We start from the raw sequence: 23433 nt of genomic DNA, 5'->3' as shown, positions 1-23433 counted from the left end.
CACTGAAAACGTCATCTTGTTACGCAAAAAAAAGCCGCCATACAGCTCCATCAGCCGAAAAATAAAAAAGTTATAGCGCTCAGAATAAAGCAATGCAAAAAAAATATTTTTTTCTATAAAATAGTTTTATTGTGTAAAAGCGCCAAAACATAAAAAAAATACAGTAAGTGTAGTATCGCTGTAAACGTACTGACCCGAAGAATAACGCTGCCTGATCACTTTTACCACACGCAGAACGGCATAAAAAAAAAACTCAAAAAACAATTCCTGAATTGTTTGTTTTTGTTAATTTTACCTCCCAAAAAACGGAATAGAAAGCGATCAAAAAATGTCACGTCCCCAAAAATGGTACCAATAAAAATGTCAACTCGTCCCGCAAAAAACAAGCCGTCACATGACTCTGTCGGCCGAAATATGGAAAAATTATAGCTCTCAAAATATGGTGATGCAAAAACTAGATTTTGCAAAAAAAGCGTCTTTTAGTGTGTGACAGCTGTCAGTCATAAAAACCCGATATCAATCTGGTATCTCTGTAATCACACCGACCCGAAGAATAAAGTAATCTAATCAGTTATATCACACTAGGAACGGCGTAAAAAATAAATAAAACCAATTCTTCACCTGCTACTGATTTGTTTATTATGTCCCCAAAGATCCCAGTAAGGCTCTGCCCACATTTATCCTGTGCTCTGCGCTGAGCACTTACACCAGAGTTTCCGTGTAAATCTCTGAAATACATGATTCAGCCGGAACCCATGACGGAAGATTCCCTGTAATGAGACAGATATAGGCCACTGTGGACGCCGTCTAGCCTGGGATCCCACGGTGTCATTTGTTTTAGGCGTGCATAAAAGTGCGGTTGGCCACAGTTTTGTGCACTTCTGAAAAAAAGGACACCGCTACACAGAGGCCAGACGGTGTCCAGAGTAACTCTACTGCCTCATTACAGTGAATGGATCCTGCAGGGGTTTCATCTGAATTACATCACTTGGAAATTTAGATGGAAACCCCGATGTAAGTGCTCAGCCTAGAGCGCCGGATAAATGTTACGTAAAATGTTCCCAATAAAAGCTTCAACTCAGTCCTCAAAAAAAGCTAGTCCCCACTCAGGTCCGTCATCTGTTAAAAATATAAGGGACTTCCAAGTTACTGGTAGCAGAAAGGCTCTGGAAAAGCAAAATGACCCTTGCCCCCCAAAAGAAATTCAGAAAATTTTGTGCTCCCAAATCCAAATGCCTATTCTACAATAATTTGTTCTCCAATTGTCAAATAGCACTCCGTCCCCCCCAGATCTTACCGTATGGCTAAGCGGTACGATACAGCCACATATGGGGTATTGACACTTTTAGAAGAAATTGTGTGACACATTTTGGCACCATTTTTACCCATTGCCCTGTTTGAAAATGTAAAATCTGAGGGTAAAACATTTTTTTGTGGTAAAAATATAATTATGATTTTTTCACTGCCCAATGGTATAAATTTAAAAATTAAAAAATACTCACTACTTCCCTAGATGAATTCCTTGAGAGGTGTAGTTTACAAAATGGGGTCATTTGTGGAGGTTTCTGCTGTTTTGGCATGTCAGCGACTCTTCAAATGTGACATGGTGTCTGCTGCCTATCCCAGCCAACATAGCGCTCCTTTCTCTTCCGAACCCTGCCGTACACCAAAGCAGTGGTTTTCCCCCACATATGGGGTATCGGCGTACTCAGGAGAAATTGTACAACAAATTTCATGGTGCAATTTCTCCGGTTATCCTTATGATAATGCAAAATTAGGGGATGAAAAACATTTTTTATGGGAAAAATGTGAAAATTTTATTTTCACGGCTCAATATTATAAACTTCTGTGAAGCAGCTGGGGGTGCAAGGTGCTCACCACACATCTAGATAAGTTCCCTAAGGGGTCTAGTTTCCAAAATGGTGGCACTTGTGGGGGGTTTCCACTGTTTAGGCACATCAGGAGCTCTCCAAACGCAACATGGCGTCTGCTAATTATTCAGACAAATTTTACATTCAAAAAGTCTAATGGCGCTCCTTCCCTTCCGAACCCTGCAGTGTGCCCAAACAGTGGTTTTCCCTCACATATGGGGTATCAGCACGCTCAAGAGAAATTGCACAAAAAAATTTGGGGTCCATTTTTTCCTGTTACCCCTGTGAAAATAAAAAAAATTGGGTCTAAAATAACATTTTTGTGAAAAAAGTTAAATGTTAATTTTTTTTTTCCACATTCCAAAAATTCCTGTGAAGCACCTGAAGTGTTAATAAAGTTCTTGAATGTGGTTTTGAGCACCTTGAGGGGTGCAGTTTTTAGAATGGTGTCAATTTTGGGTATTTTCTGTCATAAAGACCCCTCAAAGTGACTTCAAATATGATGTGGTCCCTAAAAAAATGTTTTTGTAAATTTTGTTGGAAAAATGAGAAATCGCTGGTCAACTTTTAACCCTTATAGCTCCCTAACAAAAAAAAATTTTGGTTCCAAAATTGTGCTGATGTAAAGTAGACATGTGGGAAATGTTATTTATTAACTATTTTGTGTGACATATCTCTCTGATTTAAGGGCATGAAAATTCAAAGTTTGAAAATTGCAAAATTTTCTAAATTTTCGCCAAATTTCCGATTTTTTCACAAATAAACGCAAGTTATATGGAAGAAATTTTACCACTATCATGAAGTACAATATGTCATGAAAAAACAGTCTCAGAATCAGGGGAATACGTTGAAGCGTTCCAGAGTAATTACTTCATAAATTGACAGTGGTCAGAATTGAAAAAATTGGCCCGGTCACGAAGGCAAAAACAGGCTCTGGCGCGAAGTGGTTAAGTTGAACTTTACAGGGTCACTGCTTCATTACCGAACAGTGTGAACACCGCCGCACTACATTTTGTATAAAGTACTAATTGACGTTTATTCTTCAACCAAAATTTCTAGATCAAGAGAAGTAGTTCCCTTTACATCAAACATTTTGATTATAACATGTAGCAATGTTTTGAAGGGAATCTGTCAGCAGGTTTTTGCTTTTTAAGAGAGTAGCATGATGAAGGGGCAAAGGGCGATGTGTCACTTACTGGACTGCTTGGTGCAGTTTCAATAAAATAAATTATTTATCAGCAGATTATTACTAAAGGACAAGTAGTCTCAAGCCATGTAGTCCTCCTGCTTTGTATAACTCCGTCCCCACCACTGATTGGCAGCTTTTTACCAATACACAGTGTTCAGAGAAAGCTGTCAAAGTTGTGGGTGGGGATATGCAGAGCTCAGCATTCCAAGATCTGCAAAATTTGACCAGTAAGTGACACATCGCTGGAAACAGGGTGTCTGCCTCTACATCATGCTACTCTAGGATTGCATAGCAAAAACAGATTCCCTTTAAGAAAATCCAACATTTTAAGAAATTCAAATAAGTCATTTTGGTAATAATAATAATAATAATAATAATATATTACAAAATATATTTTCAAATTCCACTAAATGTCCAATCATTTTATTACTTTCTAATAATGATTTGCTTTTTAATCATATGTGGGAAAAATTGAAATATTATTATTTTTGGGTAGCACTGTTGCAGTCTGTCATTCATAAATTTTATGTAAACAGCAATGAATAGAAGTTTATGATAAAAAAAAGATGCAAGAAGCTAACAAATGTTTTAGTCCTAAAAAACAGAAATAAATGTGCTTGAAGGAAAGGATAGATGTTCTTCCATACACTTCCAATACCCAAGAGACTCTTTTTACAAGATAGAACTTTTAGGTCAAATCAATATACAACTCAAACAAACCTGTTGACAGCAAAAAAAAGTTTTGTAGAACGTTACATTTTACGTAATATAATAAAGACAGTTAGCATGATCTCTGGTGAAAAGTGCACGAACATGGTATATATTTATCTCTGCATTATGTGCCTTGGGGGTATCAAATGTTCACTCAAGTGTTGATATGACAGGAAGAAAGAACGAGAATTGTAGCATGTCAAAGAGCGGAAAAGTTTAATTGATCCCACAAGACCCTATTTAGTCTATGGTAAGAGAAGCTGAAATTCAGAGGAAATTCGGTGCACCTGTGTTGGAAGAACGTACAGAACGGAGATGCCATAAGCCAGTCTCCTAGTGATTACAGAAATCCCCTCAACATATCAGTGAAAACTGAAAGTGTAAGTACTCATCTTGTCTTACAAGGGGTGAAGTATCATTCAGCAACTAAAAGAACATAACATGCCTGCCTGATCCCTTCCTCCAAGTTTCAAATACCTGTTCAAAAATGAATGCCACTTGGCAGTCACTCAACAAGCCTTTTACACACACTATAATATAGTATATGGAACAACTAAGGGGCTCTTCCTATTAGGAATCTCCACCTGTATTAGTCAAATGGGAAAGCTGCTGCAAAGGTTTGGAGAGCCCAAAAAGTCAGGGCATTATACTGTGCAATCCTTGGATATCATTGGGCTTAAAGGGTAATCATCGCTTCAATTTCTATTTCATAAATCAATAATATACCTGAAAATAAGAAACTTAGCAGTATATCTTATCAGAGAAATCTGATTCTTTCTGATCCTGGACTGATCATTCTTAAAATTCTCAATTCGTGGGTAAAATGTGTATTCAGCTAAGACAGATTCTTACATTACTGAGATAATAGATGGCTACTGATTAGTGTTGAGCGAGCATGCTCGACACTGCTCGGTACTCGCCCAAGCATCTCACTACTCGGGATGTTCGGCGAGCACCGAACATTTCCAGGTTACTCGGGCGGGAGCTCGGGTCTCCGCCCTGCACGTTTGGCGCTCTTTACAGAGCCAATGAACATGCAGGGATTGCCAGCCAGTCACTGTAATGCCGCAGCCATGTTGGTTGTGGGCATTACAGTGATTGGCTGGCCGCACAGCGTCACCTCGAGTATTTATAACCGGGCGCCGCCATCTTGGACACAGTCGCTCCGGATAAGACAGTGTAGGGCGAGTGCGCTGAGCTAGGGAGAGATTTATACTGCGAAATATGTAGTGTAGGGTCTCTAAAGACTGAAACATCAAACAAACAGTCATTCTGAGGACTAATATCCATCCCAGATATCAGGCAGGCAGGCAGGCTGTATAGGAGACGCAGTGGTTATAGCAACAAACACTGCATTACAGTCCTGTATGCTGCTTCTCAAATTGCTAGACTCAGGTCTCAGGGGCCAGGAAAAATCCTTTTATTTTCATCTAAATCCTCTTTTCTTTTTTTTTTCCTCAGTCAGACTGTACAAATACCCGTCTTATTAACCTTTTGGTATCCCCCCCCCCAAAAAAAAAAAAATAGAGTGTGTCTGTGAGTGTTCAGACACAAATATATCTGTTTAAAAGAGTCTGGTGCCGGCCAGATAACTAGAACTGTGGTTTTGCAGTTCCACGGTTCAAATCTCTGCATTATCCACTTTTTTGCCTTTTTTCCATAAAAAAAACTGTTTGAGTGTCTCGCTGACTGTTCAGACACAAATATATCTGTTTAAAAGATTCTGGTGTAGGACAGAGAACTAGAACTGTGGTTTTCCTCTTCCATGGTTCAAATCTGGGTGTAATCCACCTTTTTGCCTTTTTTACATAAAAAAAACAGTTTGAGTGTCTCGCTGACTGTTCAGACACAAATATATCTGTTTAAAAGATTCTGGTGTAGGCCAGAGAACTAGAACTGTGGTTTTCCTTTTCCACGGTTCAAGTCTGGGTGTAATCCACCTTTTTGCATAAAAAAAAACAGTTTGAGTGTCTCGCTGACTGTTCAGACACAAATATATCTGTTTAAAAGATTCTGGTGTAGGCCAGAGAAATAGAACTGTGGTTTTCCTCTTCCATGGTTCAAATCTGGGTGTAATCCACCTTTCTGCATAAAAAAAACAGTTTGCGTGTCTCGCTGACTGTTCAGACACAAATATATCTGTTTAAAAGATTCTGGTGTAGGCCAGAGAACTAGAACTGTGGTTTTCCTCTTCCATGGTTCAAATCTGGGTGTAATCCACCTTTTTGCATAAAAAAAAAACAGTTTGAGTGTCTCGCTGACTGTTCAGACACAAATATATCTGTTTAAAAGATTCTGGTGTAGGCCAGAGAAATAGTACTGTGGTTTTCCTTTTCCACGGTTCTAATCTCCTTTTTATTACCCTTTTGCCATTGATAGTGCGAGTGTAAGCTATTTTACTTCATTTACAATGGGCAAGGCGTGTGGCAAGGGACGTGGAACTGGACGTTCTGGTGATGGTGCGTGCAGAGGACGGGGCCGTGGACAAGGTGAAAATGTGCCACAACCAACAGCCACATCTTCTCGCTCCCAGTTCATGACCGAATTACTAGGGAAGCACACAACAACACCACTATTGCAAACTAATCAGTGTGAACAGGTTATTAATTGGATAGCAGATAATACTTCCAGTCACCTGGGCACCACCACCTCCAGTCTGTCTTCCACACGGTCAAGTGTTAGTAGCAGTGAGTCTCGACTGAATACTCCTCCTCACCCTGATGCTCCTTCCTCCCACTATGCCGAGTGTCGTCAGACAGCAACTGATCCCACATTTGGACACTCTGAAGAGCTGTTCACTGGTCCATTGACCAGTCAGTGGTAGAAGAGGAGATCCCATGTAGCGATGGCCAAATATTTGAACAGCCACGGCCACAGGAAGGCGACGCTGGCAATTTGTCACAAGAGGTGGACGATGACGAGACACAATTGCCATGGAGTGAGGAGGAGGACCGTGGTGCGGAAGTGGAAGAGGAGGAGGTGGTGGATGATCTAGTAACTGACCCAACGTGGCAGGAGGACACGCAGAGCGAGGCCAGAAGCACACAGGGGGAGGGAGGCAGAGTACCCCAACAGGCAAGAAGAAGCAGTGTGGTGGCCGCAGACAGAAGGCGGGCAACCGTTCCCTGTAACACCAACACGAGGGATGTTGCCAGTACAACCGGTAGGTCTTCCAGAGTCTGGAATTTTTTTAAAGACTCTGCTGATAACCCCAAAAAGGCCATTTGTACCACCTGCCATGCCAGCAACAGCAGGTCAGGTGCCTGACCACCACCAGCATGATCAGGCACATGTCAGCAAAGCACCTGACTTTGTGGGGAGAACACCAGGGTCCACAACTAGTGTCGGGGGTGTCACCACTGCTTCTTCCGCTGTTGTGCGTGTAAGAGAACCCCCTGTTGTGCGTGCAAGGCAATCCCCTATCCATACTGCATGCAAAGATACCCCCTCCTCTCAGTCTTCACTTGTTATGTCCGTTTCTCAAGAAACAGCATCAACAGCCACGTCCACGTCCCACCGCAGCGTTCAATTGTCCATATCCCAGACCTTTGAACGAAAGCGCAAATTCGCAGCCAACGCCCCACAGGTCACAGTCCTAAATTCGCACATTTCACGACTGCTTGCGTTGGAAATGCAGCCTTTTAGGCTGGTGGAGACGGAATCCTTCCGCAACCTTATGGCGGTGGCCGTCACTTGGTACTCGGTCCCCAGCCAACACTATTTTGCCCGGTATGCCATCCCCGCACTACACAAGCATGTGTCCCAAAATATCTGCCGTGCCCTCAACAATGCAGTTACTGGGAGAGTCCAGCTGACAACGGACATGTGGACAAGTGCTTGTGGCCAGGGACGGTACATCTCCCTGACAGCACACTTGGTAAACATAGTAGAAGCCGGGACCCAGTCGAACCTTGGGAAGGAACACATCCTCTCCACACCGAGGATTGCGGGCCCTATGTTAGTCATAGTTGCCCCCACAGTGTACAGCTCCTGTGCATCATCCTCCTCCTCCTCATGTTCAGCCTCCATCTCAGATATCACCACATCAGTTACAAGCTGGAAGCACTGCAGTACTGCCTCAGCCAAGCGGCAACAGGCTGTGCTGAAACTCAGAAGCTTAGCTGATAAACCTCACACTGCTTGTGAGTTGTGGACAGCTGTGAAAGAGCAGGCAGATCTGTGGCTGACACCGCTGAACCTACATCCAGGCATGGTCGTGTGTGACAATGGCCGTAACCTGGTGGCGGCTCTGAGGCGAGGCGAGATCACACACGTACCATGCCTGGCTCATGTGCCTAACCTCGTGGTTCAGCGGTTTCTTAAATCATACCCCGAGTTGCTAGATCTGCTCATCAAAGTACGCCACCTGTCATCTCATTTTCGGAAGTCGGCTACAGCTTCCGCCACCCTTGCTGTGTTGCAGCAGTGTTTGCAGCTTCCAGCACACCGACTGGTGTATTATGTCCCAACACGTTAGAACTCTACCCTCCACATGTTGCAAAGGATTTGTGAGCAGAAGAGAGCAGTTGTGGAGTACCAGCTGCAACAAGGCCATCGATATTCAGGTCAGACTCCACACATAAGATCTCAGGGATGGACCTAGATGTCTGACACTCGCATGTACAATCCTGACAAACTTTGAGGAGTCCACCAAGATGGTGAGTAGCGATGACGCCATCATTAGCGTCAGCATCCCAATTGTCTGTCGTTTGCAACGCTCTCTGCAGAGAATTAAAGAGGAGGCATTGCAGCCAGAGTATGATGAGATGGATCAAGAAGCCGTAGTGGGCGATTACACACAGTCCAGCCTCATCTCATCCCAACGTGGATTGGGGGACAATGAGGGAGAGGAGGAGGAGGAAGAACAGGAGCTTGTATCATGTGCTGTAGATGGTAGTACCTGTACAACTTTCATACCGTCGGTTCTGCGTGGGTGGCCTGAGGACAGGGGGGAAGAGGAGGAGGAGAAGAGCATGGTAAGTCGTCATCTTGGTGAGGACACGGAAGTCTTGCCCGTTACCAGTCTGGTACGCATGGCTGACTTTATGTTACGCTGCCTTAACCGTGACCCTCGCGTTGTCAAAATGTTGGGTGACAGTCATTACTGGTTGGTGACACTTTTAGACCCCCGCTACAAGGAGAACTTTCACTCTCTTATTCCTGAGGTGGAGAGGTCTACAAAAATGGGGCAGTACCAGAAGGCCCTTGCTGCAGAACTCCTAAAAAAATTCCCATCTGAACACACTAGTGGCAGATGTCACAGTTCGTTGACCAACCAAGGCGTACATGCGAGAGAGATGCAACTCCAATCCAGCAGACGCAGGGGAACACTGTCAACGTTTTGGGACAGTTTTCTGAGACCCGCCCAGCTTACAGGCCCTGAGGCGCGGGGTACTGTCACAAGGAGTGGAAAGTTTCAAAAGATGGTGAGCGAGTACCGTGATTCCTCTGTGCCTTTTAATTATTGGGTATCCAAGCTGGACACTTGGAATGAACTCGCTCTGTACACCTTGGAGGACCTGCCCTGCCCTGCCGCTAGCGTGTTATCGGAGCGTGTTTTTAGTGCCGCTGGGGGAATTATAACTGATAAGCGCACTCGCCTGTCAACTGACAATGCTGACAAGCTGACCCTTATCAAAATGAACAAGGGCTGGATTGGGCCAGACTTCTCATCACCACCAAATGACAGCAGAGTAACATAAAGTCAAATCCAGTGTGTTATTTCGGGAGGTGTATTCCCATGCACCGCTTCACACCCACACATGGGTATACGCTTCCTCATTTCGGCTGTTTTTTGCTCTTCTCCTTATCCTCAGCCTCCACCACCACTATACCACCAGGGTGACCATGGTCCGTGTTGCCAGGTTTGCAAGTTCCTCTGTCCTAATTTTTGGCAGCTTTCGCTTGGAAGGCATAGGCAAAGACTATGGGAGACCCACTCCCCAATAATGGGAATAATGTTTTTAATATGCTGTACTGCATGGCTCTTGTAAGGGGCATTGCAAGTTCCTCCGTCCTAATTTTTGGCAGCTTTGCTTGGAAGGCATAGGCAAAGACTATGGGAGACCCACTCCCCAATAATGGGAATAATGTTTTTAATATGCTGTACTGCATGGCTCTTGTAAGGGGCATTGCAAGTTCCTCCGTCCTAATTTTTGGCAGCTTTTGCTTGGAAGGCATAGGCAAAGACTATGGGAGACCCACTCCCCAATAATGGGAATAATGTTTTTAATATGCTGTACTGCATGGTTCTTGTAAGAGGCATTAAAATCATCTTGTTAAGCTACCGTGACCTCCACGTCTCTTCCAAGGGTCATTGATATTATCTTTTTATTCCACTGTGACATCCACGTCTCTTCCAAGGGGCATTAAAACTGTCTTGTTAAGCTACTATGACCTCCACGTCTCTTCCAAGGGGAATTAAAACCGTCTTGTTAAACCTCTCTGAACTCCACGTCTCTTCCAAGGGGCATTGAAATGTTGTTTTTAATTACCTCTAACCTCCACGACTCTTCCAACAGGCATTGCATTTACGCCTAATTTTAGTCAGCTTTTGCTTTTCAATGCATAGGCGAGACCCACTCCCCAATAATGGGTAGAAGGTTTTTAGTATGCTGTAATCCACGTCTGTTTCAAGGGGCATTGCAGTTCCTCATAATTTTTGGAAAACCTTCCATTCACTGCTTAGGCCAACAGTGTACAGGAGACCCAGTTGCTATAAATGGAAAAAACGGTTTAGTTAAGGCCCTCTGACCTCCATGTCACTTCCAAGGGGCATTGGAGTGCCTCGAAATTTTTGGTAGGCATTGCACTCACTGTATGCCCTATAACTGTGTAGCCGAACTGCTCCTTTTGGTACAGAAACATATCCTACAAGACATGTGTGGTTGACTGGCCTGATATTGATGTCAATGGTCCCTGTTCCTCCTGCTCTTTCTCCTTTGCCAGCACCTCATCCATCATTCATCACCTGAAGCTTTGTTTTAGCGGGCGTCATAGAACTGGGATAGTAGCAGGAGAACATCCAGCAATACTCAGAGGAGGTAGGATATGAGCCAAAACGCTGACCACCTCAGGCCTAGCCGCTACTACATACATACGCTTGCATTCCAAGAAACAGAAAGCTAAGGAGATGGATGGCCTCATGATCATGAATAATTTACTCGTTGTGTAGGAGGCTGACCACTGCTGCTGTCTACCTTCTGAACTTTGTGTTGAAGCCTGATTGACCCAGGACCCGCAATCCTCTATATCTGGAGGACGTGTTGCATCCCAGTGTCTAACTGTGTCCCGACTTCCACAATATTAACCCAATGTGAAGGCGTCAGTGAGATGGACCATCCCTAGCCACACTCACTTGTCCAGGTGTTTGTGGTTAGGCTGTCCTTCCCACGAAATGCACTGGGGAGGGCACAGGTAATGTTTTGGTATGCGCGCTTGTGTATAAGGCGCATCGGGACAAATAGGGGCGGCTGGGGACCGTTTATGGACACCTGGTCGCCCCCCAGGCGGCTGGGGACCAAGCGTGGACACCCGGCCGCCGGGCGGCTGGGGACTGAGTATGGATACCAGGCCGCCGACATAGCCAGATTCCGCCTCCACATGCCTAAAAGGCCCAATTTCAAGTGCAAGCAAGCAGTATGGTATTGCAGCCTGGGGGTGGGTGGGTGGCAGGCTGCATACTTGCGCTTGCATTGCAAGGAATAGGGGAGGTACAATTGAACACTGCCCTGGGACAAGGACTTGCACGGGGATAGTTGCAAGTCTGCATCTTCTGATGCGGCAAGGATCACGTCTGATGGGCACACTTTTAGGCAGTGACCTGGGTGTCAGAAATGCTTCCAGGGGTCTTCCCCATGCTGTTCCCATGTCTTTTCAGCACTGTATGCATGTGTCACACAGCACATGGCCAGATAAGGTTGTAAAATGTTAAAATTACATTTCTCGGTGAATGCATTTGTCACGGTTGAAAGCAATACAAAAGTGCAAAAACGCATAAAAAATGCTACTTGTGAACATAGTGCAAGGTGTGGAGGAGTATTTTTGTTTTGGTTATTGATTTTACCTTTTACATAAGTCTTTACCCTGGAAAGGATGTTCCTTAACATATTTCACAGGAAAACAGTTCACTTTAGTTTTTGAACGTTTTATTGTGAGCCCGTAAAAGTGGCTTAATACCCCTGACCATGTTGTTGACAGCAGTGACCTGGGGTTAGAAATGCTTCCTGGGGCGATCCCCATGCTGTCCCCATGTCATTTGAGCACTGTCACTATCGTTTTGGGCACTTTTTAGGCTTTCTACAGACTGCCGGGGGTGCCGCCGCAAAAATGCTCAGGTCTCCCATAGACTAACATTGGGCTCGTTGCTCGGGTTGAGCACCCAAGTATCACGGTGAGCTCTGCCCGAGCTTCAAGCACCTGAGCATTTAGTGCTCGATCAACACTACTACTGATATAATAGCACATATTCACCTCCCATATCAGTGCTGTATTAGCGAACTTGGCGCCAGGACTCCCAGCACTCACGAGACATTATGTCACTTGAGCAGTGGCTGCTAATGAGCTGCAGGTCTCATACTTCCCTCTGACATCTGAGTTTCATCTGAAGGAAGAGTGAGAATTGCAGGTTGTTAGCAGTCTTACCAACTGGCTGCAGCACTCACGTGGCATTACAGTGTCGGGAGAGAGTGCTGGGATACCCATTGCTGACATCATTGTAAGGCCAGGTTCGCACGATCAGTATTTGATCAGTATTTTACCTCAGTATGTGTAAGCCAAAACGAGGAGTGGGTGATAAATACAGAAGTAGTGACTTGTTTCTATTATACTTTTCCTCTGATTGTTCCTCGCCTGATTTTAGCTTACAAATACTGAGGTAAAAAACTCCCCATATATTGAACTTGTGACCCAGCCTTTACAGTATTGGTGCTGGAAGTGAATATCTGTTTATTTGCTTTTTTTTTTAATTTTACACTTGGGAATACAGTATATAAGAAGGACTTCTCTGAGTAGTGGACAACCCCTTTCACTCAAAGGATTTTCAACCAAATCAAATTAAATATAATTTTTCTTGTGTATGATCTTATAAGCATTTTATACCATGCCCTCACATTACTATAAGCTGACCTAGGAATAACATGATTTTACACAAAAAACATTCATCAATCATAGTAGTAAAGATTTCTGTTTCAAATTAAGGGTACTTTCATGCTATATTGGCCGTGTACATTTGGGTTATGCACCAAAAAACGTAGGCCTCACATACATCAATTTACTTTTTTCTGTATAGAATAGTATATTTGACTAATCTAATCTACACAAAGACAACCAGTAAAAAAAATAAATTATAAATACATACAGAGCCCGATCCATCAAGATGTTCACACCAGAATTCTGGCGTAAAACACTTAAAAATATCGCAACAATTTTTCAAAGTCGTAATTGTGCAAAAATTCAGTGACTTTTGCCATTTTTGTGCCAAATTGGGCGCAGCTGGGGCAGGACGGAGCCAACGCCACTAGACGGTTTAAATTACACCAGAAATGTACTTCAGTTCTTGCCTAATTCTTAATTGGCGTGCACCTCTTAATGAATTAGGTATATGTTATTCCGGTGGCCACTTCATTAAAGGTGTGTTCTCAAGTTTAAAAGTTATCCCCTATCCCTTTTTCCTAGTGTTGGGAGTCCGACTATCGATCCCAAGAACCGTAACTCTGAATGGAGAGGCACATTACCACTGTATTCATTCTTAATGAGAGCACCAGATTAGCAAGCGCACTGCTCGGGTGATCTTTGACGCTCCTATTAGAATGAATGGAGAGGCAGTGTTGATGATCGACCTCTGCTCCTTACAGCCAATGGGGGCCATGGCGGTTGGACCCCTAGAGATAACTTTCAAACTTGAGAACACATCATTAAGACGGGCATGCAAAACACCAGTCTTATTGAACTGTGCCCATATTTATGTGATATACTTAAATAAAAAAAAGAGAAAATGGAGGTTGCTGGATGTTGGACATTACGTCAAAGAGTGGGCCCTCAGAGAATCTTCTGGTACTGAATCTTATGTATAGACTGATCCACATTTCCTGGGCTCAGGGAATTTTGAAGATTGACATGGCACACAGTTTTATTACAAATTTAGAGCATCTTTTTATAAATTGACATCTATTTATATACTTTCTGAAAAATAATGTTTTAGAGTATTTAGGATTGTTTGCTGTGAACTTTGACTTCACAGTTTGTCACCATGTATAACATTGCGTCACCTACCAGGACAAAGAGGCAATATGAAGCTTGCTCTTGATGTTCAGGGATGGTGGAAAACACAGACAAAATTAAGCAACTGAAGACAAGAAGAAAGCTGTAAAAAAAAAAGAGAAACAAATATATGTCAGTTTTTTTTATTAAATCTCTTAGATTAAAAACAGTATTATAAATGTAAGTTATTGCACATTAGCATACATTGTACTCATGAATTAACCAGTATGCACAGGGGTGTAACTACAGTTTATGAGGTTCAACGCAGTAGAGTCTGAATAGGCCCTCCATTTTATTTTGATTGTGGACTTAATTAGTAATGCAGCGTAACTAGTTTTACCTGAGAAACAAACAAGTGATGGACAGTAGACCTAAATTACAGATGCTCTGTATAAAAAAAAGAATCCACAAAGTATAACAAGACAGTAGGTAAAAAGGAAGCCACCACAGTGTTTTGCCACCCAAAAGAAAACTCCAGAAACTTCTTGCCCCAAAGTCTGATACAACTGCAACTTCGTCCGTGAAAATGAAACAATTGAGTTCTGTGTCTGTCAAGTTTTCATTGCTGTTTCATGGCCATGGAGGGGCATGCTTTACCATTTTATCACTTACAAATTCTGAAACCTGACATGCCCATTATAAGTTATGGGGATCTATCAGTATCTAATACAAAATCGTTATCAAAGCCTAAAGATCTCTACAGATTCAGCCCAGGTCAGGACAAGGCAGAGAAGACAACTGTCTTGAGAAGAGTAGAGAAAAATGTTCACCCACAGTGTATTTAAAGGGCTTGTCCAGCCATAGTAAAAACTGTACAGGCACCATGCATGGGATGATAATAATAAATTGATGTATTCTCAGCTGCTGTCATCTCTGGGGATTCAACACAGGATACTCCAGTGGACTGTGCCAGACTAGAAGCCATGACATCACTGTTCTTCTGTTACAGCACCTCTGAGGTCTGTGATTGGCTGATACAGTCAGCTGACTAGAACAGCGGGTCATCAGATGTTTCTCTGGTGACACGGGGTAATAGTCAACTGATTACTGCAGCCAATCACAGGCCTCATTGGTCTGATGGTCTGATCTGTCTATTCTGGATACACAAGAGTGAGAACAAGTGAATATACATTAATTTGTTATTTTCACCCCATGCATGGTGCCTGTATAGTTTTTACTATGGCCAGACAACACTGTTAAGATTCAGGATTATGTTTTTTTCAGGTAAGATCTGAAACTCAAACAGTTAATGGCCACCTTTTTAATCTTATTTTCCATCTTTTTAACAATCTAGCCCAAAATCATGATGAACATCAAAACAGATTGTGTTGAACGGAATCTGTCAGTAGGATCAACCCTCCTATGCTGTCTATATGGGCATGTAGATCATAGGAAGCTTAATAAAGTGATACCTTGATATCTGCGATCTGACTTCTTATTCCAGAGAAATCCACATTTTCTTATATATAAATGAGCTATTAAGATCTATGGGCTGGACACTGATCTCCTTGAGAATCTGCCTCCAGAGCTTATTGTAAATAAAAAGAGAGAGTTACCAGTGTGAGACATGTAACTAAAACACAACTGAGGAACTGAACTTTGTCTCTTTACAGATACATCTGCCGCAGCTTTCTGAGCTCTGCTGTATTGCAACAGTAAAGTAACCCTGTCTGCCTGTGAGATGGAAGCTGAAGCTGAGAGGAACCTGCAGATGTGTCAGTTAAAGTCACACACAGCTCTGCAGTGAGATCAGGAGAGCAGAGAGCGGCTATTACATATCTCACTGGTAATGCCACCTTTTATTAAAATAATCTCTGAAAGCAGATTCTCATGCAGATCAGTGTCCGACCCATAGCCTGGAACAGCTCATTTACATATAAGAAAATTGTGGATGTCTCTGGAATATGCAGATATCAGGGTATTATTTTATTCAGCTTCCTATGACCTACATAGACCTATAGACGGCTTAGAATGGTTGAGCCTACTGATAGTTTCCCTCTAATTTAAATATCAAAGGGAAATAATGGAGTTTGAGATTTAGTGTTACCTTAGTGTCACTTAAAGCAATTTTGTCATGGGCAGATGATTTGGGGGAAGAAATACTCATATAAACATCCATTCTTGACTATTGGTCCATGTAACATGGTCATCAGTCAAATTAGCAAAAGCACGCTTGTCATCTGATCACATCTTTTATGGGAATATTAAAATCACGTCTCTTGTGAGAGGTGATTATTTGGTCAAAGGAGCACTGATGGACTTCCTATATTATTGATTCCCACTTATTTCAAACATGTTAAATGACTCAATACTTATATCACTGTATTTAAAGGCGTACTAAATCTAAAAATTCCATTCGAAATTCTTATAGTTGAAAATTTTTTTTTGCTATATTGGAGTTAAGCTTATACTCACTTGATAAAAAGTAATGACTAAAAAGTTACCCTGGCTAAAGTCTAATATTAGCCCAAATTTGTATATGTAATAACAACAACTATTCAGTAGTGTTGAGCCACCTCCGTAGTGTTCGGGTTCGGTTCGTCGAACACTGGCATGTTCGTCGAACGGTTCGTCAAATGGTTTGTCGAACACCGTCGAACACCGTTAAAACCAATGGCAGGCAAACAAAACCACATAGAAACACATAGAAAACACATAGAAAACACCTTCGAAGGTGTCCAAAAGCTGACAAACTGCTCAGAATAGAATAGAATAAAGCATCACACATAGATTAGATAGACAGAAACATGTCAGTCACATATATAATAAGTACAATGACAGTGTTGGTTACTGTACTTGTCATTTAGTGTTAAAATAAAGGATTTATTAAAAAAAAATTGGCGTGGGGTTCCCCGTAATTTTAGTCTATAGCGGAGGTTAAGCAGACGGCTGGGGCAGATGTTTGAAGCCTGGGAAGGGGGTAATACCCACGGAGCTTCCCAGGCTACTAATATCAGCCCCCAGCTGAATACCTAGCCTTTACTAGCTATTAAAATGGGGGACCCCCGAAAAACATAACGTGGGGTCCCCCCTATTTTAATAGCTAGCAAGGGCTAGGCAGACAGCTGGGGGCTGATATTAATAGCCCAGGAAGGGTGCCATGAATATTGGCCCCCTCCCAGGCTAGAAACACCAGCCGTCAGCCACCCCAGAAATGGCGCATCCACAGGATGCGCCAATTCTGGCACTTAGCCTCGCTCTTCCCACTGCTCTGTAGCGGTGGCAGTGGGGTAATAGGGCTGTGGTTGATGTCAGCTTATAATGCCAGCTGACATCAAGCCCAGGTTAGTAATGGAGATGCGTCTATAAGACGCTCCCATTACTAACCCCATAGTGAAAGTTAAAAAAAACACAAACACCCAGAATAAAGTCCTTTAATTGAAATAAAGACACAATTCTTTAATGTTGAAAATTAAACTCTACTTACCGTCACGCCCATTCCAGCTGAAGCCAATGTCTTCTGCAATAAAAGTAAAATAATAAACCAACCTTATCTTTACCTTTCCATGGTTCCCAGGATGGCTTCAGCTCTGCTACATTGACATGACAGGCTGGATCGCAGCAGAAAGCTGCCATCCAGCTTGCCATGCCGCAGACACTGAGAAGCGCAGGCATGCTTGTGCTCCTCAGTGTCTCGCTGTGACTGCATCCAGATGAGCCGAGTTCATGTCCAATGAACTCAGCTCACCTCATGCACGTCAATGACAGCGTGAGAGAATTCTCCTGCGCATGTGGTGCCGGCAAATGATGTCACCGCTTGAGCAGGAGAATTTTCCCACGCTTGGATGGCATTGACATTGCAGGCTGGACGGTAGCAGAACGCTGCCATCCAGCATGCCATCCTTCAGAGACAATGTGGAGCGCAGGCAATATCTCTAAAGGATGACAAGCTGGATGGCAGTGTTCTGCTACCATCCAGCCTGCCATCTCAATGCAATCCCAGGGGGAGAATTCTCCTGCTCAAGCGGTGACATCATTTGCCTGCACCGCATGCGCAGGAGAATTCTCCCACGCTGTCAGTGATGTGCATGAGGTGAGCTGAGTTCATTGGACATGAACTCGGCTCATCTGGATGCCGTCACAGCGAGACACTGAGGAGCACAAGCATGCCTGCGCTTCTCAGTGTCTGTGGCATGGCAAGCTGGATGGCAGCTTTCTGCTGCGATCCAGCCTGTCATGTCAAAGTAGCAGAGCTGAAGCCGTACTGGGAACCATGGAAATGTAAGGATGAGGTTGGTTTATTATTTTACTTTTATTGCAGGAGATCGTTGGCTTCAGCTGGAATGGGCGTGACGGTAAGTAGAGTTTAATATAGAACATTAAAGAATTGTGTCTTTATTTCAATTAAAGGACTTTATTCTGGGTGTTTTTTTTTTAACTTTCACTATGGGATTAGTAATGGGGGCGTCTCATAGACGCCTCTCCATTACTAACCTGGGCTTGATGTCAGCTGGCATTATAAGCTGACATCAACCCCAGCCCTATTACCCCACTGCGACCGCTACAGAGCAGAGGGAAGAGCGAGGCTAAGTGCCAGAATTGGATGCGCCATTTCTGGGGTGGCTGACGGCTGGTGTTTCTAGCCTGGGAGGGGGCCAATATTCATGGCACCCTTCCTGGGCTATTAATATCAGCCCCAGCTGTCTGCCTAGCCTTTGCTAGCTATTAAAATAGGGGGGACCCCACATCATTTTTTGTTTGAGTCCCCCATTTTAATAGCTAGTAAAGGCTAGGTATTCAGCTGGGGGCTGATATTAGTAGCCTGGGAAGCTCCGTGGGTATTACCCCCTTCCCAGGCTTTAAACATCTGCCCCAGCCGTCTGCTTAACCTCCGCTAGAGACTAAAATTACGGAGAACCCCACGCCAATTTTTTTTTAATAAATCCTTTATTTTAACACTAAATGACCAGTACAATAACCAACACTGTCACTGTACTTATTATATATGTGACTGACATGTTTCTATCTATCTAATCTATGTGTGATGCTCTATTCTTTCTGTTCTAAATTGTCGGGTACCGGTGTATGCCGCTGATGAATTGCCGGCTTTTCATGTTTCACTGTGAGCACTGTTCCCATAGATTTGGGCAATCACTGTAATGCCACAACCACCATGGCTGTGACATTACAGTGAGTGGCAGACAATCCCTGCATGATTGCTGCTCTAAATAGCGTCAAACAAGCAGGACGGGAACCTGAGCTCCCGCCCAAGCATCGCGCAAGTACTCGGCGAGCTCCGAGCATCTCGAGTACTGAGATGCTCGGGCGAGTACCGAGCAATGGCGAGCATGCTCGCTCATTACTAATTAATAGTATTACTGTGAAAAAATTCGGTTACGCTTTTGGTGCATGAACAGTTATCGAACATAACCTCGAACAGCCGAATTTTTTGCAAATCATTCAAGTTCGTCAAACGTCTCGAACACCGCCCAAAACAGCTTGAATTTGAGATTGGCGAACAGTTCGAGTCGAACACCGCTCATCTCTACTATTCAGCAAAATAATGTGTGAAAGTTCTCCTTATCCAAAATTCATTGAGGCTGAATCTAATTCTTTGTTGTAATACAACAATACAATGCACAAAGAGACTCCAGAACACATTTCTTGAACTAACACCTTAACAAGAGCATGTCTACCAATAGTTGAGTAGATCTGTTAACACTTTACAGTGCAACCTGTTTTTTATTTTATTCTCGCTGATTGTCTGAGAAATGAATACTGAGGTTTTTTATTAAACCACCATACAGTTCCAGAGATACAGTATGTTAATGCTAATTTTTAAGGTCTTTACCAATGGTACATGGCTCTCAGGATTCTCTGGGGACGTGCCGTTAGACTACACTGCATTGTTATCCTCTGGGCAATGCCCCCTTATTAAAGACGATAAAAATTAGGACTACATAAAAAGGCTCAAATCTCTGGAACTGTATAGTGGAATTATAAAAAATAAGAAAAAAATGGAATACTCAAGGGAGCAGTAGGAATAAAATAAGAGTAAAAACTGCCCACTTTTGACCTGGTGACAGGCCCTTTTTATAAAGGGGTTGAATTTTTGACAAACTGTAACTAAATTGTTTTTACAGAGTAGAGAATAAAGGCAGAAACTTCTGACAATGGAGGCGTGGAGCGGATATTCATTTTTACACTCAGCATTACACATTTATCAAATCTCTCACTTTCCGAAAGTAACAATCTGATAAAGTACAGTGATATAAACATTCAAATGGATTCAGACCACTTAAAACATTTTAATGTAATACATTAGTGTCTGTAGTTCTTTGCTTTGTGACTCAGTGTTCGTTGTTTGTGCTGTTCATTGTCAATGTAAGGCATCCCTTATGCTATATAATGATAAAAGGACAGAGCACGAGATGAAATTAAAAGCAGTGGGGAAAAAAAAAATTAGGACACATAATATATAAAAAAAAAATGAAGAAAAATTTAGAGTCCCGCCACATGAGTGCTGGCGAGATGAATGCGTGAAGGTTATTTATATTTTTCCATGTACAGATACACTGGGGTGGCCTTCACTGCACACGTGCATCAACAAGATCTGGTGACCCATTACCATGTGGACAGTTCACCAGCTGCCCTTTCTTGGGCTACTTTTGATAGATACTAATGGCTGCATAGTGGAAACAGCAAACAAGACCTGCTCTGTAAAAGGTAATCTGACCCAGATGTCTAGACAAGTGTTCCTTAACTCTAGTCCTCAAGGCCCACCAACAGATCATGTTTTAAGAACTAGCTTAGTATTGCACAGGTGATAATTGCACTGTCTGTGCAATGCTAAGGAAATCCTGAAAACATGATCTGTTGGGGGATGTGAAGACTGGAGTTGAGGAACACTCATCTAGACATCACAATTTGACCCATACAAAAGTTGATGAAATCCTTATGCTTCCTCATTTTTTTCTGTTTCTAACACATCAACTTTAAAGGGTTTTTCCCATGAACAAAAGTTGATTTTAATCAATAGATCTTAGAATAATAATAACTTCCACAATTGGATGTGTTTAAATAAAATGTTCCTGTGCTGAGATAATCTTATAAATGTGCCCCTGCTGTGTACTGTGTAATGGCTGTGTCTGACCGTGCAGGAACATACCACAGCTCATGGGCAGGGGAGGAGGCAAAAGAGTATACAGACATTACAGCAGATGATTGTAGTTGATTCTTTCTTTGAAGTAAAACATTTTTTAAAAACAGGCATGTTTTATCTCACAAAAAGAATCAGCTGTGATCCTGTGCTGTCCTGTGTGTATACTTTCTCTTCCTTCTTCCCATGCCCAGGAGCTGTGGTATGATCAGACCATGTTCCTGTACAGTCAGACACAGCCATTACACAGTACACAGCAGGGGCACATTTATAAGATTATCTCAGCACAGGAACATTTTATTTAAACACATCCAATTGTGGAAATTATTATTATTCCAAGATCTATTAATTAAAATGAACTTTTGTTTGTGGGAAAACCCCTTTAAGAAATGACTGTTTATATGTTCACCCTTTGAGAAATGGCAATATAAAAAGATAATTAATGTTATTCACTTCATCTTTCAGTGATTTTAATGTTATGGCTGATTTGTGTATTCTAGAAAATCTTAACATATTTTAGTTTATTAATGAGCCCTTAAAATATGTTACTGGACACCTAAAATGACATTTAACAAGAAAATGATGATGATGATAATAATAATAATAATAATAATAATAATAAGATAAATAGACAAACTACAATTATTAACCTGGTATAACCTCGTGTACACAATAAATGACTGGTTGGATAATTTTTGAAAGCTCATGAAGTTATTAGAAATAGAGCATTTTATTACAATAGTTTTTTTCTTCAGCTCTGTTTTTCAAACAGATGATGCTCTTTGTATTGCGATAAAGTGAAACTTAAAACTATAATTTATTGTTTTTCCCATTGGTTATTGCTCTACATATGCTGTGGCCGATAAGTAGGCTTCAGTGAGCTGTACATGCACCGTGGCACAGTACAATGAGCAATAGCCAAACATATTGGGCTGTGGGCTATAATACCTTTACATTTTAAAGTTAAATTTATCCAAATCACTAAGCAAAAAAAACAATAGTCTTGAAATCCCAATTCCACATACAAGCTTAGTGCTGGACACTATTTCTTAGCCGCCAAATATCATACCCTTTAATAACCATTGCAGTAACAACCAGAGTGCCCTAAATTTATAATCCCAGACAGAGTGACATTGTAATGAAGCTAACTATAGTTCACCCAAAATGAAACTAACCACAATACCCCAAGAACAGAAATCGTCACTGTGCCTCCATGGCAAACATATTGGGCTGAAATATCAAAAACTGATAACAGAAGATACTAACTAGCAAGCTAGAATATGATTTAGGGTTTCCTCCATAAACATATCATTTATCCAAACTATAGATGATAAATGTATCATTTCTGGGGTAAGACTGCTGTGACCTCCATAGATCACAGGTATGGGGTACCAAAGTCTATTGTGTAAAGTGAAGGTGTAGGAGCATGTGCAACCACTGGTTTATTCATTGCCTATAGGATTTGTGGTTGCACATGCTCACCACTGCTTCATTTACATGGGGTAATTTGAACCATCTTTTTCAGGATACATGAACATCTCAGCAGCTGGACCTTCAGTGGTCATACATTTTAAATGTTAACATGTATCCTATAGGTAGGTGATATATGTTGTTTATGGAACAACCTCTTTTAATTTAGATGTGTCTTACACACTCACACACACACACAGCACTAAAAATGACTATGATGGACAGACCTAGTGCAAGTCACTCTGTTTCAGATCCTTGTAGTTGCTCTGACATTAATGCAGGCTGGCAAAAAGAATGGTCATGTAGCCAGGCCAAGACCAAGAGGTACATGTAGGGATATAATCATAAGTCAGAACAATAGTCAGTAAATGAGCCAAAGTAATAATCAGGCATATCCATTGGGAATGCAAGCAAGGCACATAGGAGTTCACTTAAGTTAGTCAAATTATAACTGGCAGTGGAGAGCAGGGTTTCAGGAGTTTAAATAGCTTTCAGCTCCACCCAGGCCACACAGGATGGATCAAACACAGACAAAAGTTAACTATTGAGCTCCCAGCCTGGGCGATACTACAAGTCACAAAAGACACAGAACTAAAATTGTTAGCCTGTATCGTCTGCAACCAGAGTGTGGTGGCACTTGGCAACAGAAGTAGAGACAAGAAGGGTAGGCACCAATACAGCTGTCACATTGGCCAGTAATTGAGGCTTCTTTATTGACTATCTTTTTTATGTATTATGTATTTATTAACAAGAAGTCGTGGTTGTGCAATAAAGGAATAAACATCATATCAGTCAGTACACTTATTGGAAACAAAAAGTATCTTTTGAATCAA

The 23433-nt window shown here is 42.2% G+C and overlaps 1 protein-coding gene across 4 annotated transcripts in view; it reads right to left on the bottom strand.

Annotated features, from left to right (window-relative positions):
• The window catches only part of KCNQ5 (potassium voltage-gated channel subfamily Q member 5), an 866735-nt gene that overhangs the window by 350310 nt on the left and 492992 nt on the right, over positions 1-23433 (bottom strand). For all 4 annotated transcript variants that reach the window (XM_073675560.1, XM_073675562.1, XM_073675559.1 and 1 more), the window contains exon 2: positions 14044-14134. In XM_073675560.1, the coding sequence (XP_073531661.1) occupies positions 14044-14134 (91 nt within the window). The remainder of the gene's footprint in view (positions 1-14043; positions 14135-23433) is intronic.

This window comes from Phyllobates terribilis, unplaced genomic scaffold, assembly GCF_046119375.1.
Source record: "Phyllobates terribilis strain yellow unplaced genomic scaffold, ASM4611937v1 Scaffold_3__8_contigs__length_932513732, whole genome shotgun sequence".
NCBI classification, from domain to species: Eukaryota; Metazoa; Chordata; class Amphibia; order Anura; family Dendrobatidae; genus Phyllobates; species Phyllobates terribilis.
Note: the sequence above shows the minus strand (reverse complement) of the source record. Positions and strands in the feature narration are given on the sequence as shown.